Raw genomic sequence first — 16,291 nt, 5'->3', positions numbered from 1 at the left:
AGACCCAGAGATGAGAAGTGACTTAGTCATGCAACAATGTCACAGAATGAAAGCTTCCACAGAAACTTTGGCTCGGGGTCAATAAAAACTTTTGGTCGAGGGGCACAATTCAATCTACGCCAGACTGACAATGATAACGATAAAAATGCCTCCCATTTGTATTTTCCAATGGGTTTTCTGAGTTTTAGTCAGGATTGGTCCTCACAGCAATCCCATCTGGGCAACAAGTCAGCCTCAGGTGAGAGATGAGGAGGGAATCGGCCAAAGCCCTGGCAGGATCAGCAGCTGGGGATGATCCACAACTACTGACCCCGCAGGGACAGCTCTGAGATTAAAGTTTTGCACTTGCAGCACTGTCTTCTCTCCAGACCTCTGGTTTCAAAGTCAAATACGGAGGCACTAACCCAAGGCTGAAAATCTCTTGGGGCTACATTTTGAGTTAGGTTTTAAATGTATCACCATTTTTGTTTTACTGAATTTTTATTTATTTTCTTAAATATTTCCCACTTACATTTTAACCTGATGTCTTTAGGAAGCGTTGGGGAGTGTTGTGGGCTACTGGCCACAGATTTGACCCCTCCACGCCAGACCATAGTGCTGTGTATTCAAGAATCCATAGGATTTTAGGGGCAGTCCCTTGCAATTACATGATCCTTTCCCAATGCAGTGGACAAATCTGTCTTAAGCAGACACATGCAACTTCTGATTGTCTCTGAGGAGAATAACTCCCATTTCCATGGACTTGTTATATCTCAGTTAGACATCGTTCTTTCCTTGCAATAATCCAATGAGGTGAGAAGCAAAGGTATCGTCATCCCCATTTTACAGATGCAGAAGGTAAGGTTCAGAAGAGTTAGAGCTGACTGTGGTCATAAAGTTAGCAAGTGCAAAGCTGCAGTCTGAGATCTTTAGAGCCTAGATCAGGGCTCTTTCCTCCTCACCTGTTCCTCAGTTTCTAACTTAGGGACTCAGATTGGTGAAAGCTGAGATTGTCTGTAGTATTTTTCCCTTGAGAGGCAGTGGATTCACCTTTACTGGGGTCTTCAGGCAAAGGCTGGATTACCATTTGATGGAAATGATGTAGATTGAGGGCACTTTACCATTTTTGCACTGTGGGCAGGCTGGTAAAGGTTTTGCGTCCCTTCTCAGAAGCATGTTTTTAAATGCATAAATTAATAAATAATAACTAATCATGTGCCAGGCATTGTGCTAAGCGTTTTATAATGATCTCAGTTGACCCTCACAACCACCCTAGGATGTAGGTGCTGCTGCTATCCCCATTTTACAGATAAGAAAACTGAGACAGAGATTGTGACTTACTTGCCCACGATCACACAGCTAATAAGTGTGTGAGACTGAGTTACAAAGGAAACGAATGTGTTGAAATGCAGTTATCAATTAAAAAAAAAACAAATTAAGTTCATGGCTTAATAACTGCAAGACTTTAGGGACTCCTGTTCAAGGAAGGGTTTCCCTAGGTGGCCCCTGAGGCCCCTCCCAGCTCTGACATAGGAATTCTCTAGAAGATCTGGAAGGATGACTCCATCCACTGCTATTGCTTTTATTCGTAATGATAAAAACCATCATAGCCCCTACTTATGCAGTACTTCAAGGTTTATAAAACAAGACATAAATGCTAGTTTTTTGTTAACATTATTATTATATTGCTGTATGCTTCCAAATTAGACCCAGTGAGGAAAAGAGAATCCAACAAATGGTAGCATAAAGAAGTGTTCTGAGCAATTATACAAGTGCACTGGTGGCCTAGCATATCCTGCTTTCTCCAGTCTCCTTTCAGGGCTCACTTTCGTTGTTGGTGCTGTCCCTGCCAGAGCCCAGGGTCAGGGGCTTCTGCTCCCAATGCTTGTGCTCCTATATCTCCTAAAGGGCCATGCAGCACTAACCACGCTCTCTCATTTTAGAGCTCCAGGAGCTGCATTTTGCCAACACATCGGCTTTTTATACCTATATGATCCTGCTTGTGAAGAGTACCATCTACTTCACCATTACCCTCTTCTTCCTCTACCAGAAGAGAGCGGCTTGGAACCAAGGCACAAAGTAGGCATGCTGAGGTGCCCTTCAGCTCTCACAGAGGGGAGAGTTTATCTGCGTGTTCCGTGTTATCTTCTGCAGGAGGTGGCCGGTGACCACATTATAGATTCTCATCATTTTCTTTTTGCTTAGCAATGCATCTATGTTCTAACTTGGAAAATGCAAGATGGTTAATTTTAATCTGTCGGACAAACAGGAAACTTTAGGTTGTAAAAGTTTTGTTCTTTTGGGTGCTTTACTCTAGATATCTAGGCACCTCCTTACTGATAGACCTCTCCCCAATAAAAAAGGCACTAAATTTCCCTCTTTTCTGTGTCACCTCTGTTGGTCCGACCTAGTCAGATGCTACCCAGTGATGGGATGATGACGTCTCACCTCTGTGGAGCACATTTAGGGGTGAAAAGTACTTGACACACAGTACTGCCTTGGAGTCTCAGTCCAGCGAGGGAGGCATTATGGGTCTAACTCACCCCAATTTACAGATGAAAAAAACTAAGTCTCCCAGAGCATCAATGACTTACTCAGTCACATAGCTAGAAAGTGATGGGGGCAGAGTCTGATCTTGTGTCTTCTTATCTCCAAGTCTCATTCTTTCCTGTATTAGGCTTCATATGAAATTGGAGCTGGAATTGGCTGATGTGGTGTCTTCCATTTGTACATCTGAATACAGACGGCACCCATTTATTTGGTTCCTCTGGTTACAGCAGGGGAATGAAGGAAGGGCTTTCTCTGTGAGTTTCTCAAGGGCACCAGCTAGAAAGCCAGTAGTGAATGAGTGAGTTAGACAGTCATTAAACATCTATTAAGTGCCTACTATGTGCCAACACGTATGCTGTGTGCTGGGGATACAAAGAAAGGAGGGGAAGAAAAACAAACCAGCTCCTCTCCACAAGGAGCTCACATTCCAATGGGGAGACAATTATGTACAAACAAGAAACAAACAGAATAAATCAGAGTTAAGAGGGACCAGGAGGCTTCTTGTAGAAGGTGGGAATTTAGCTGGAACTTGAAGGAAGCCAAAAGGCCGCAATGGGACGACAGTATTCCAGCATTCTTGGAGCATGGTGAGGGAAAATGCCCAGTCTGGAGATGGAAGATCTTGTATGAGGAACAGCCAGGGGGTCAGTGTCACTGGGCTGTAGAATACATGGGGGAGGATGGGGACTCCAAGTCTGGGTGAATGCAACATCATACCCAGACTAAGGCCTGAAGGAGCTAACAAGAGTAACAACGGTGAATGTGTATAATCTCATGTTACCCTTACAACCCTGGGAAGCAGCTGCTATTATTATCATCTCTATGAATAGGAAACTGAGGCAGAAAGGGGGTGACTTGCCCAGAGTCATGCTAAGTTTCTCATGTGGAATATGAACTGTGGTCTTCCTTCCTCCAGGTCTAGCACCCTCTCTACTATCTTCCTAGCCACTGAGCCTCACTGGTGACTTACTTCATTAATGATGCCTATGATAAAGCCCATGCTTTAGGATACAGATTCCTTCCTTCATCAACGGAGGCTGTGAGCTGAATTTTCTTAAAAGCATGATGGGAAATTACAACAAGAATTGCCTTTCTTCCAAAATGGCAGCTTCTTTGAAATGGCATCAAATGAACTCTGCTGCCTACTGTCTGTGATCCTGGGGCTCTAATTTCTCTGTTTTCTCATCTCTAGAATTAGCAGGGTCCTGGATAGCCTCTTAGGCCCCTTTCAGTTCTAAAGCAGGCCTGCATGGTTCTAACCATCTTGGTCTCGGTTTCTTCCTCTACAAAGTGAGAGGGTTAGACAAGGCGACTTCTAAGGTTTCTTCTGGTTGCAAATTGGTCATGTCATGATCCTATAAGTGATTTTAACTCTCTGGGTTTCTCATTGGATTAGCACATCTCCAATAGCTCTTTTGGCTCTGAAGGATGAGTCCGCCATATTTGTCTTATTTAGTGACGTGAAGGTTTAAGATCTATTCATTGTTAAGGTGCACAGCATCAAGACAGAGAGATGATGGGTAAAATCTGGAGAAGTTAGTTATGAGGCTGGTGCTCTCAATCTTTTGGTGGCTTGGACACAACACTCAAAGCCAAATGCACTAGCACCAGGCATTCTCCATTCCCAGGATCCCCATGATTTTGGAAGGGATACTCCCAAGGTATAAGAAAATCCTAGGTGGAACCAAGGCTTTATCAAAGTTGTGCAAAAAAGTTAAATCAGAGCATGAACTTCACCAAGTCAACATAAAATCTTGGCATCTCCAGCAATGAAACAGTCCTGACATTGCTTTCCCTTTAACTCTCATAAGCCCAAAGAAGAATGGAGAGAATTTTCCATCCATTTAACCCAATGCCTCCCTGCCAGCACTTCCACATACTTTGGGGGAAGTTGAGTCACACTTATATTGGGGTCAGAAACATGAAACAAGTTCAGTGAGTGGGCATAACAAGTCAGAGGATTCCAGATATGGAGCTAGAAGGAGTCTCTCAGCTCTCAGCTCAACCCCCTTGCTTTATAGATGAGGGAACAAAGACCCAGAGATGGTGATGACTTGCCCCAGGTCACCCAGTGACCCAATGAGGATTGTGCATCTAGAGCATCCTATTTAGTCCATCCTCATTATACAAATTAAATGACTTCCCCTTGGTCACTGGGCTGGTGGTAGGGTCAGGGATTCAAGTCTTCCAGTGCTTAGCTGTATGACAGCTGACTTGATGATGGCTAAGGTCCCTTCCCTGCCTTAGCATTACATAATTACTATCGTAATGAAAGGTAAAAGAGGCAAATAATAGCCTTAAAGGTGGTAGGGCATGCTTGTGCTAATGTACATGCAGAAACCCTTCAAAATATTGGGGTCTAAGGTGTGAGAATGATACCTATTGGATGCTCCTGGGGACAAAGCGAAAAAGCCCACACTCCTCCATCTGCTACTGGCTCACTTCCTTATTAATTCTCTCTCTGGGTCCAAAGACCATCTAGTAGAAATGTATTGAAATGTCCTCAGAAAATACTTTTTAAAATTCTCAGTCACACATTCACATTCTCTTTCCCTGTCTCTGAGCTACAATCAGTCATCATGATATTCCTGCCATCACATAATTTACATGTTGGCACAATCAGTTCTTTGCTGGTCCCCCTGCCACCAACAGGTTTTTAGGAACAAATATCCCTGGCACAAAATTTGTAGGTTTGCAAGGCTATATCGACCAGTGCTGGGCACAGTAGCTTGAGCACTGGGAATATTTAATATGTACGTGAACAATCATACAGAATCTACACAATTACATATTTTCTATCAGCATAAGAGGAAGAAGGGAAAAGGGAAAGAGGGAAGAAAGCATGAGAAGAAGGCAGACTTTAATACAAATGACCCCAATAAGTCCAAAGTGTTGAGACTACCATCAACATCCCAGAGGAACAGAGAGGCATCCAGGAAGCCTCCCAGAATTCCTATTTGTTCTTAAAGAGGCAGGGGAGGACAAAGAGTTGAAAAGAAAAACAATCATTTTTTTTTTTTCAGATTTGAAAGCTGCTAGCTTATGCTCCTAAGGGTGCCCAGATCTTGTCACTCATTTCTTGTTTTTGCTTATTGGTGATAAACAAACAGTGAAATGAACGTTTTCACTCAAGTCAATAAATAGTATTGTGTTAATCACACAACTTAGCATCCTTCTCTTGGGCTTGATTAGAAAGGCTGGAGGTAGAGGGGAAAGGAGAGTGAACCAGTGAGTCCCCTTTCCCACACCCCTCCTGAGGTTTGATTTGGGCTTCCAAAGGGGTGGTGGCCTCAGCAGCGGATGTGTGGATCATGGCTTCCTTAGGCTTTGCTTTGTCTTTGAGGTGGGCTGGGGAAAATGCTTGAGTCAAACAAGCCTCTTCCAGTTGAGGCTGGGGGATGGGCAGAGGGGCTGGGGTATTATGTGACAAAACAGGGCAGTTAAACCACAGCTCAACCTGCACCTTCTCAAAGGCCACAGTTAGTGGTAGATAAAAAGCAGCCTGCATCAAGGGGCCGTGCAAAGGGGCTGTGGCTGGCCTCTCTGGGCCTCACACAAGGAGTCCTCCTTTGTACCTCTGCCTTGGGTTCAGAATAGGAACCATGCACATAGTATTAAGTCTGATGAAAATGATCAACAGGCCTGCAGGCCCATCCACCCTGTGATGTAATGCCCTGAGAGGACACAGTTACATGTCTCTGTGTGCTGCCTCCTGAGGCCTCCTAGCAGATGACGTCCCCAGGGTTTGTTGAATGAATATTAGACTTGAGACAGTGTGCCATCTTTTGGCTCACACTGTGCATGCCAGTCTGAGCTATTGTTGGCCATCAGCCCAGTGAGTTCTCTTGGATTTCTCTTCTCTTCACCTACTGCAAATATTTACCTTAAGCCAATTCAACAAACATTCAACATCTTTTATTTGTTCTGGGTCAGAGGGCAGAGGCAGCCTCAGTCAAGAAGGCCTGTGTTCAAGGGCTGCCTCTGACGCGTGTGGGCTGGGTGACTGTGGGCAAAGCTCTTCCCCTTCCCCTGTCCTGGGATGTCCCGTGCCCCTTCCCCAAATGATAAGCTGCAGTGGAGGCACTGGTCCATAGTGGCAGAGGGAGTTTCCTCCCTAAAAATGACCTGTCTCCCTGCCCTTGCACTGGTACAGTCACAGAACTGAGCCCTTCTCCCTAGAATGTGCATGGCTGTCCTAAGGCACTGAGGAGGATGCAAAGATGGAACCCCTCTGGCCAAGGAGCTCATGTGCTACAGGAAGGAGAAAATATGCACCCGGTCAGGAAACACCAGGTCACTGAAGGAGATCAGGGCATTCGGAACTGGTGGCCGCCAAAGGAAGGGCCCTGAGTTCATCCTTGGAGGAAGAGAAAAACTGAGAGGAGAAAGTGTGCAGGCAGAGAGTCAGGAGCAGGCAAGGGGGATGGGGTGCATAGGCAGAAAGAGAAAGCTGGGCCACTAAGCAGGCGGCCCCATCTGGCCTTAATATGGCAGGGATGTGTGACTGCCCAGATTGCCGGCGCCCCTGTCCCCAGGGCTAGCATGGCTTGGACACTCCCTCCTTCCACTCCCCTCTCTGCTCTCCCTCACTCTTCTCAAGCACCTCGGCCATGGAGACCCTCACCAACTACTGTGACAACTACCTCGGGTGTTGTCACAGGTTGTGGGGGTTTGGTGTCCTCCCAACTGGACAAAGTTTTCAAGATGCTGCTCTTCATGGGCCATGTCTCTCCCCTTCTCCCTCCCCCTCCAACACACATATGTGCATTCACACACACACACATTCACAAATATATAGACTCATATACTCATCACACACATGTATACACACACTCACATATACTCATGTAGACTCACTCATCACACACACACACACAAATATATACACACATGCCATCCATGCCATCACATATACACATTAAATATACACACATGTAGACACACACTCACAAATACACACACACACATAAATACATACTCATCACATATTCATGCACACACAAACACCCTCCCAAGCCAGGCTAACACAGCACGCTGAATCTCCCAAAGGTTGCTCTCTTCCCTGCAGAGTATGCCTAGCTGACATCTGCTCTCGGAGGACGTAGCTAGTTATCGGGGCACTGACAGACTGAGGACACAGAGCACATTTTCTGACCAATGCTGACTCAGCAGCAATGACTACAAGGATTGATGAACCTGAATTCCCTTCAGTCCCAAAGGAACCCTCTTTTTATGGTGGCCTAGAAAAGGGACAAAGCTTTTAAACCACGTAAATGAGTTTAACACTTGAGACTCAGAAATTTAAATAAACAGGGCAGGCGAGGCCTTGCCCTGTGGGAAGGGCAACAGGCTGAACAAGGAAGAGAGAGAAATGGTTCCAGGGGGAACCCCTGACACACACACACATGGTGGGAGGAGGCTTGCAGAATGTTACTCAGGGAGACCCTCTAGGGAGGGTCCAGGTAGGGATCTGGTGAAAAAGAGAGGCAGGCTGGGAGCTGCTTTGGGAATCAGGAAGCTCTGGGTTCAGATCCTGCTTCTGAAGCATGCTGGCTGTGGGACCCTGAACAAGTCACTGAACCTCTCAACTGAGACTACAAGTGGTGAAGATGATGACAACCAGTACTGGTAGACTGACTGTGCTCACCTGGGAGCTCTCCACGCCAGTGAAATCAATACCCAGTCAGTCCCCACCCTACCCAGACAGGAGACGACCTGGATGGAAAGGCAGGGACAACGATGCTGAGCACCCGCTGCCCAGCTCATACACTGCCTGGCCCACCAACCACTCAAGTAAAAGGTCAGAGCCAAAGGTTGGGATGTTGCCTTTTATTAATGATTTTAAACTGTACAAAGAGCTCATATGCATGAATTTAAAAACACACAAGGACATGTTATTCTTTTAAAAAGAAATATAAAATAAATCTGAGACAAATAAAACAATTTCGTTTTGTGAGTCAGAAAAAAAATCCATGTACTTTTTGTGTTACAGAAGATGTGTCAGGTGGCTATACTACCATGGTGTCTATTGATTAGGAATACAGCACGACACTTTCCCAGAGCTCCCTCCCATTAGACAAGGCTCAGCAGCAGACAACAGCATGGGCTGTTCTGGGACATTCTCATCAGCCCCAGGCAGGCAAACAGATATGTGTGGGTGGGGGACAATCTTCTGTGAGGTATCACAATAAATAAACCCTTGATTAAAACAGGTGGGCACGGCTTCCTGGGCAGAGCCCACGATGCTGGGGGCCTTCACACTCCCAACTCAGACAGACGGACAGATGGACGGACAGTGAAGATTCACAGATGGGCCAGGCTGGGGTGGTCATAAGAAGGAGACAGGTTCAACATTCATCATTCCTGTTGTTCCCTGCACTTTTGTGAAGTTCTTATGTTTTTCTGCAAGATTTTATTTCCCCCCAATTACATGTTACAACCATTTTCTGCATTTTTTTGTTTGGGGGTTGCAATTTTTATCCCTCCCTTCCTCACCTCCCCCTCCCTAAGACAGTAAGCATCCAGTGCAGGTTATACATGGGCAATCATCCTATACATTTTGGCATCAGAAGCTACCTAACAAAATACAACAGGAAGAGCAAGGGCCTTGGAGGGGCTGGTTCAGAATGAAGCCTGTGGTTATTCCAATTTTCTAAGGCAGCTTGTCCTTTGAGAGTTACATGATGAGGCCAAGCTGGAGCCTGAAAAGCAGCTCTGCCTCTTCAGCTTGTGTGGCTTTTGGGGGCTCTGAGAGGGCCTAGCCTAGCCTGCCTGTCAGGGATGCCTAGAGCAGAGCTGGGTCAGTGAATCAGTGCCTGCTCTTCCATCTTAGAAATTTCCATGTCCTCGATCTATTGACCGTGGCACTAGGAATAGACCAGCCCCACTTCACAGATGGAGAGCTTGCAGCAAACAGAATTGTTTTACCCAAGGCATACTCTTGGTAGGGAAGCCTGGACCAGACCAAAGCATACCAGCCTTCACATCGGCACGGCTCCCTTCCCCACTGTCCTGCCTGCCTCGCCACCCACAGACGGGGCACAAATGGCAAACAATATCCACAGTGCTGGGCCACATAATAAAGACTCAGGTCACCTCGTGGGATCAGGGCCTCACAAGTGCCTGGAGACTCCCACTCACAATGCTTTTCCAAGCAAACACGTAGACAAATATTAAGGTATTTCACTCCCTGAATATCAAGGCAATTTGCTGACTGACTAAAGGATACATCTAAGGAAGGCTGTGCTGGTCACCTCAGTGAAAACCCTCCCAGAGACAGCATTTGTACTTTGGGGCTCTCATCTTTTGTTTCCAACACTTACTTTCCTCAAAATTCTCACAGCTACAGGACTGGCTTTTCACTATCCTGCTTTTCTTCTGCTTCTTCATCAGAACCTATGTGGGAGAAAGGAAGAGAAAGGGATCAAGCATTTATGAAGGGCCTACTATGTGCCAGACACTGTGCTAGGCCTCCTACGTTCATGATCCTCACAACAACCCTGTGAGGTCGTTGCTGAGATTAGCCCCACTTTTCAGATGCAAAAATGGAGGCTCTGGAAGTTGAAGTAACCAGACAAAGACGAGGCAGGTATGACTTCATGGCCTCACCAAGGCTGCACCCGACTACCCTTGTTACCCATCATGGAAGGGTTACTAACATAGGGAACCCAGTGAATGCTGCCGATCTGATGTAAACAGAGTTCAGCAAAACTTTTAATAAAGCATCTCTTAACATGCTTAGAAAAAGAGGATGGAGAACTGTGATGAGAACTGAGATGATTCAGATGGGACCAGGGAGCCGTTCTTACTGGTTCCAGGGTGGCTCAGCCAGTCTTCAGTGCTGTGGCCCAGGAATCTGGCCTGGGCCTCAGGCTGCTTATCATTTTTATGAACTTGAGCCAAGGAGGAAGAGACAGTCTGGCTGGAAAGTTTACAGACAGAATAAAGCTGAGAAGGAGAGTGCAGACATCAGTGGACAGTCAGTCCCCAAGCACTACTGACCAGCTCTAGCCCTGGAGGGCTTTCCCTTTATGGTTTTGAAGCATTCTGACACCTGTGCAGAGTCGCTCAATGAGCCTCCTTCTTTTGTCTGAGCTGCCCCCTCCCTGGGGCAGGCCCTCCAGAGCTTTTGGGTTCCATGATTCTGTGACTTGAAGAGAAGGCCAGGTAGGAAGAGCCAGGAGTGGGATGTGTGCCCACGAGCAGGGGATGTCAGGGCTGGGGCTCTATCCACTTCAACACATTGCCAACAATGCCCTTGTAGGAGAAATTCAGTTCTTATTGGTAACCAAGCAGTCCACCAATCCACAAGGCTCCAGGGAACACCTGATTCAGCCAGACTCACCACGTCAGGCAGGGTCCAGGCAGGGATTCAAACCTCAGTCTCCTGACTCTGAGATTCAGGGCTCTTCACACTGGGCAGCCCTGCTGCTGCATTAGAACACCTTTCATCAGGGTAGGGACTTCCTGGGGAGGAAACTCCATTCACCAACATAGAGCTGCCCATGGCATCAAAAGCATGTGACTGGCCCAGGGTCACACAGTCAGTATGTGTCAGACAGGACTTGAGCTAGAAGGGGACAATCTATTAAGTGCCTTTTTTCCCCCTAAGCCATGATGCTGAGCTAAATGCTTTACATATACTGATCCTCACAGTGCCCTGGAAGGAAGGCACTATTTATGATGATGCCCATTTTATAGATGAGGAGACTGAGGCAAACAGAGAAAAAGTGACTTGCCTAAGGTCACACAGCTAAGTCTCAAGGTCAGATGTGAGCTCACATCTCTCAGTGGCTGAATTATGAGCTGCCAACCTCACCAAAAAGCCTGTCGCCTACAAGTGATATCAGAGTGAAGCTTAGAGCACCCCAAAGCAATCTAGAATCAGGCCTGAAAAGCGACTCCCATGTTCACACCTCTGACCTCCAGGCACAGGATCAAGAAGGACAAACACCACACATAGCTGGCCTGCCCAAAGGCTCTGGACCCAAGCAGACGCTGCCTGCCCACAGGGTGGGCAGCCAAACAAACAATGATCAGCAGATATGGGGTGACAGTGAAGACTTCCAAAGCCTGGGCAGATGAAGATGAAAGGGGAGTGAACGAGGATGAGGAAAACAACCTTTACAATTCTGCCAACGGAAGGGAAACATGAGCACCACAAGGACCCTCCACACAGTGCTTCACGCAGAAGCACAAGTCACGGACATCTTTAGCGGATGATAGAGGGGGCTGGGTGGGGTTGGGGGGTGATAGGATGGCGCACTGCACACACAGTCAGGCCAGGCCATGGCCTGGTTTTTCTGAACTGCCGGCTTCTTCCTCTGTTGTATTGTTTGTTGCAAAGGATGGACCACCACGCAGGGGAGGAGGAGGGATAAATAAGGGAAAAACAAAAAGTACTGATAAAAATGAAACAGTTATTAAAATTTTATCATAGAAAAATCACATAAAAGTAGAAATCCCAGCCTTATAACAGAGCAGGACACACTGGGGAAAACCAGAAAGGTCAGTGTGGGCCAAGACTTTATAATGCATGTTTATTCCTGGTTCCTCTCTCTCATTCTCCCTTGCAATATGCACACAAGCCCACACATGTAGATGTCTGAATCTTTGTGTACAGTACATACGTCTACATTCATGTGTGTTAAGCACTGACCTGCCCTGGCTCCACAGACGGCCTTGCCTGGGCCCATCTGCCCCCAGCAGCAGGTGAGAAGAGGCTGGTAAGCAGGGCATGCTGCCCCCAGAACTGCTTGCCTGCCCCCTCCACTGTGAGTAGGCTACAACCCAGTTGGGGGCCTGCTTCCTGATTAAAGCGGCTGGGGTGGGGGCTTTAGCCAAGATGGAGGATCTGGAGCAGAGTTCTACCTCACACATTCACTCGGGCCACGGTGTGTGCCTCAGCTCAGAAACCATGTCTTTGATGTGAAATTAGTGGTTTAAAAAAAATCCCCCACAGGACACAATGAGCAGGAAGCTTTGTTTCTCAGCTATACAGTCACAAATCACACAATCTTTGCTGTGGTTTAACCGCTTTCTTCTCTGGACGGTGCTTTTTAAGGTAACACTACCAATGCCTCAGGCTCATTCAGCACCAATAACCTCATCTGGCCTTTGACAAACACCCTTAAGCCTGAGCTGCTCTAAAGCCTTCCAACTGTGCTCTCTCCAAAATGTGGCTGGGTATTTTTCAGCATCCGTGGGTGTCAGCTGAAGGAGAACAAAAACAGTCCCTCCACCATGTCTGGTCACCTCTCCCAAGTGAGCCCCAACTCCAAGGCTGCCACAATGGTACCCGAGCTCACTCAGATGGTCTACACCAAGAGGCACACAGATTTCCATGACAGACTTTGCTTTCCTATAACCAGCCCAGCTGAGTGCAGGGAAGTTCATCACAGAGAAGCTGGTGGGGAGGGGATGAATCCAGTGTTTCCATGGCAGAGAAACAGAGTAGCCATAGCAACAGAGGGACCAAAGCCTTTCACCATGTCATTAGCTGGTGCTTCACAGCTCCCAGAGCAGTTCACACCACACCCCCAACAGTGATCCGTTTCCACACAGTCTTTGGTGACAACAGGAGGCAGCATTTCTTCACCAACACCATGGGTCTCTCAGGAGAGAAATCTTCATACAATTTCTGAAACCCAGTGGCCAAAGGTCTGTCCGCCTTTCCCACTGAATAGACTGATCAGACACCACCCCTCTCCATTACACCTCCACACACCTTTACACACACATAACCAAGCCACCATGGATAACCAGGCACTGGACTTGTAATCAGCATGCCCCGGATTCAGACCTGCTGCTACCTGGGGGACCCTGGGCACATTACTGACCTTCCCCCTTCACCCCTAGCTCTATACCGGCTCTCCAAAGCCCAGGGACAGCAGCCTGAGAATCTCAGGCCAATTCTAGAAGGCCCCTTTTCTGGATGTGCAAAGGAGACCATCTACTTCCTTCTGATTCTAAGGAACATTTATATTCCAATGTGTTTCCTGGACTGGAAACTCAAGAGGTGACAACGACAAACAAATACAGAATTACCCAGCCTGGCCCCACCCCTCCTTCCTTCCTCAAAGCCCCGCCCAGCTGCCTGGCTATGGTGCCAAGAACATTCCTCAACTCCACCAGGTGGCACCATGAGCAAAGCATAGCCAGCCAGAGGCCAAATCCTACCATTCCTCCCTTTTGGGGCAGTCACCTGGACCTCAGAAGCACTGACAACACCTACCAAGAGAATTTGTGTGGGTCCAGAACCACCTCCTTGCCTCCTCGGGGGGAGACCATGAACAGTGGCAGGCAAGTGGAAGTATGAAGCCGGGGTGGGCAGGGGGGGGAAGGGGGGGGGGCGGTTCCCAATACAGCAGGGAACAAAGCATCAGCCAAATGCCCTTTACCTGCTTCAGACTCAGGAGGGGAATAAAACTGCCCATCTGAGAGACCTCCAGGAGGCTGGATGAGGGCTGCCCTCTCCGAAGCGTCCTGAACCAGCAGAAGTCCTGGAAGAGAAGGGATTGAGAGCCCGGGCATTAGTCTGCCACAGCAGGACAGAGGGCTAGCATCATCTAAAAATGCTTGTCAACAGGTACCCACATCTGCCCATGCATATGGCGGTGAAGGTGTGACTTTGAAAAGCTCTGGAACACCATGACAGTGGCAATGCCCCTTTTCCCACCTCACCCCAATACAGGACACAGCTGGCCTGTGGGACCGGGGTGCCCAGGGCTGCCACTGGACTTTTCCTTCTCTCAGTCCCCTGAGAACATCCTGTTCCCTTCAACAACAAATGGGTTGCACCAGCAGATAAAAGACTTGCAGCATCTCTTGAAAGAGAAGGCATTTGAACCAGCCACACCTGGTACCTTGATGGACCATCAAAATAATAATGTGGGGCAAGAAAGAAGCTACTGTACATGGCTGGCCTCCCTCCCAGCAATGGCAGTGTCTGCTGGAGCTCACGGTGATGCATGCGCCAGCTCCTTGGGAGCACTGTGCCATGCCCTGGCATCAAGGAGGGCATGAAGAGAGTGAGGCCTCGCCTCTGCTGATGCTGGTCAGTCATGTGCTCTCATGCCCCATTGTTCTCAAGCAGTCTAATCATCTGTATCTCTGACTCGAGGCGAAGCCTTGTTCCTCCTGGCATCTCCCTCATCCAACTGGCTGAAAACAAACTGCAGGGGTGTATCCAAAATGACTCAGGAGGCAGAGGATGAACCCACAGAGCAGCCACAGGAGGGAGGAGTGCCTGACACGTGGCTTCTTTTCTCCCCCGATTCACTTCCATACTGCCTTTCCTTATATTTTAATTTCATTGTCTTATTTTAAAATTTCCTGAAAATGGGTACAGAGAAACAAAGCTGTGTGCCAGGACTTCCCTAGGCATCCTCCCTCCCGTTTATTCAGTGTGTTATAGTAACATTCAGCTCCAGGCTGAACATGCAAATCCAAGAAGTGCTTTAATGATTAGTGCCGGTACGGCTTGATGGCTAGGCCTGAGCACAGAACTTCCTAAGCATTTAATGAGCTAACACAAAGCGGGACCAACGGGTATCTAAAGGTGGAAATGGTGCCCTTCCTACTGCCTGGAATTTGCTAGTTTTAGACTAAGTGCCCTGAGAGGAAAGGACGTCTACAGTCTGCATCAGCAGTGTCAGAAAGAAAAGTCCAGTATCTGACCTGTGGCTCCATGAATCATTTGGGCTTCTACTCAAAGCCATCCTCTGCAAAGAGAGCCCTGGGGCCCAGCGGTCAGAGTGGTGGCTTTGACGTGACTCGACTGTGAGACACATCAGGCCTCAGACGCTGGGATCTCATCACCTCCTGATCCTCCTCTAAGTGCTGAAAGGTGTTGTTTACAGGTCCTGTATCAGTCAGACTCAGTCCCCTTCCCTCCAGACTCTGCTCTCAGGGCAGGACCAAGACCCATGTCATATAGGAAGGGAGCCCAGAGGCAGGAGCTGGGCCACCTGCAGGCCATTCCCAAACCACCTACCCACAGGCTGCTAACAGCCCTGAGATGCCAGATAAGAGACAGAGCCTGAACTGGGAGCCAAATGACCCGGGCTCCAGCTCTGGGCCTCAGAGGCCTGTGAAAGGAGTATTGGCCAAAGTCTCTGCACCTTGTGAGCAGTTATTATCAAGCTGGTCTTGCCTGTGTCGGGGTCGTGGCCGACAGGAAGAGAGGTCTCTCCCTCAGAAGGATCAGGAGCGACACTCGTCGTCTTCCAGAGCTGCCCCTCTTACTGCATCTCACCCCAAACAGGCTTAACTTGATTTTCTCTGATGTGTCACCAATCACCAACCAGTATTGATTAAGCATCTACAGTATGCCAGGTACCGTGCTAGGTGCGGAGATACCAAGAGGAATGTGAACCGGTCCCTGGCCTCCAGGAGCATGTGACCTGGCGGGGGGCAGAGTGTACAAGAGACACAAGAGAATGTCATGGGGAGGCTCTAGCAGCTGGTGGGGGACCAGAGAGTTTGGATGGCGAAGGCAGTGAGTAAAGCCCTGGAGAAGACCAGGGATTTTAAGAGGGGGAAGGTGAGAAGGAAGTCCATTTGTCATAGGGGTGACCTGGGCAAAGGTGTAGAGATGGGAGATGAAGCTGCATGGATGGGGAAGGACAGTCTGCAGGACCACTGAGTATAGGAAGGGGGATGATGGGTAATGAAGCTGGAAGGGTAGGTCAAGCCCTATTATAAAGGCTTTAAACGCCAAACAGACATGTACAGAAACCCTTCCAAAGTAACAGCTTTGTAT

At 48.0% G+C, this 16,291-nt stretch overlaps 1 protein-coding gene and 1 gene segment (V, D, J or C); one reads left to right on the top strand and one right to left on the bottom strand.

Moving 5' to 3' along the window:
- LOC140497748 (T-cell receptor gamma chain C region DFL12-like) overlaps positions 1–2,354 on the top strand; it is a 41,011-nt gene extending 38,657 nt beyond the window's left edge. Inside the window, 1 exon segment of the C gene segment in view lies at positions 1,923–2,354. Coding sequence covers positions 1,923–2,062 — 140 coding nt within the window.
- A 5,989-nt stretch (positions 2,355–8,343) lies between these two features.
- The window catches only part of LOC140497742 (STARD3 N-terminal-like protein), a 60,377-nt gene continuing 52,429 nt past the window's right edge, over positions 8,344–16,291 (bottom strand). For 4 of the 7 annotated variants that reach the window (XM_072599076.1, XM_072599078.1, XM_072599077.1 and 1 more), the window contains 3 exons: positions 13,929–14,030; positions 9,852–9,924; positions 8,344–8,848 (listed from right to left, as the gene is read on the bottom strand). In XM_072599076.1, coding sequence (XP_072455177.1) covers positions 9,872–9,924; positions 13,929–14,030 — 155 coding nt within the window. In that variant the 3' untranslated portion in view covers positions 8,344–8,848; positions 9,852–9,871. Of the gene's footprint in view, positions 8,932–9,851; positions 9,925–13,928; positions 14,031–16,291 lie in introns of all 7 variants that reach the window. The other 3 variants (XM_072599083.1, XM_072599082.1, XM_072599081.1) reach the window with 2 other exon arrangements.

This window comes from Notamacropus eugenii, chromosome 3, assembly GCF_028372415.1.
Source record: "Notamacropus eugenii isolate mMacEug1 chromosome 3, mMacEug1.pri_v2, whole genome shotgun sequence".
Lineage (NCBI taxonomy): Eukaryota > Metazoa > Chordata > Mammalia > Diprotodontia > Macropodidae > Notamacropus > Notamacropus eugenii.
Note: the sequence above shows the minus strand (reverse complement) of the source record. Positions and strands in the feature narration are given on the sequence as shown.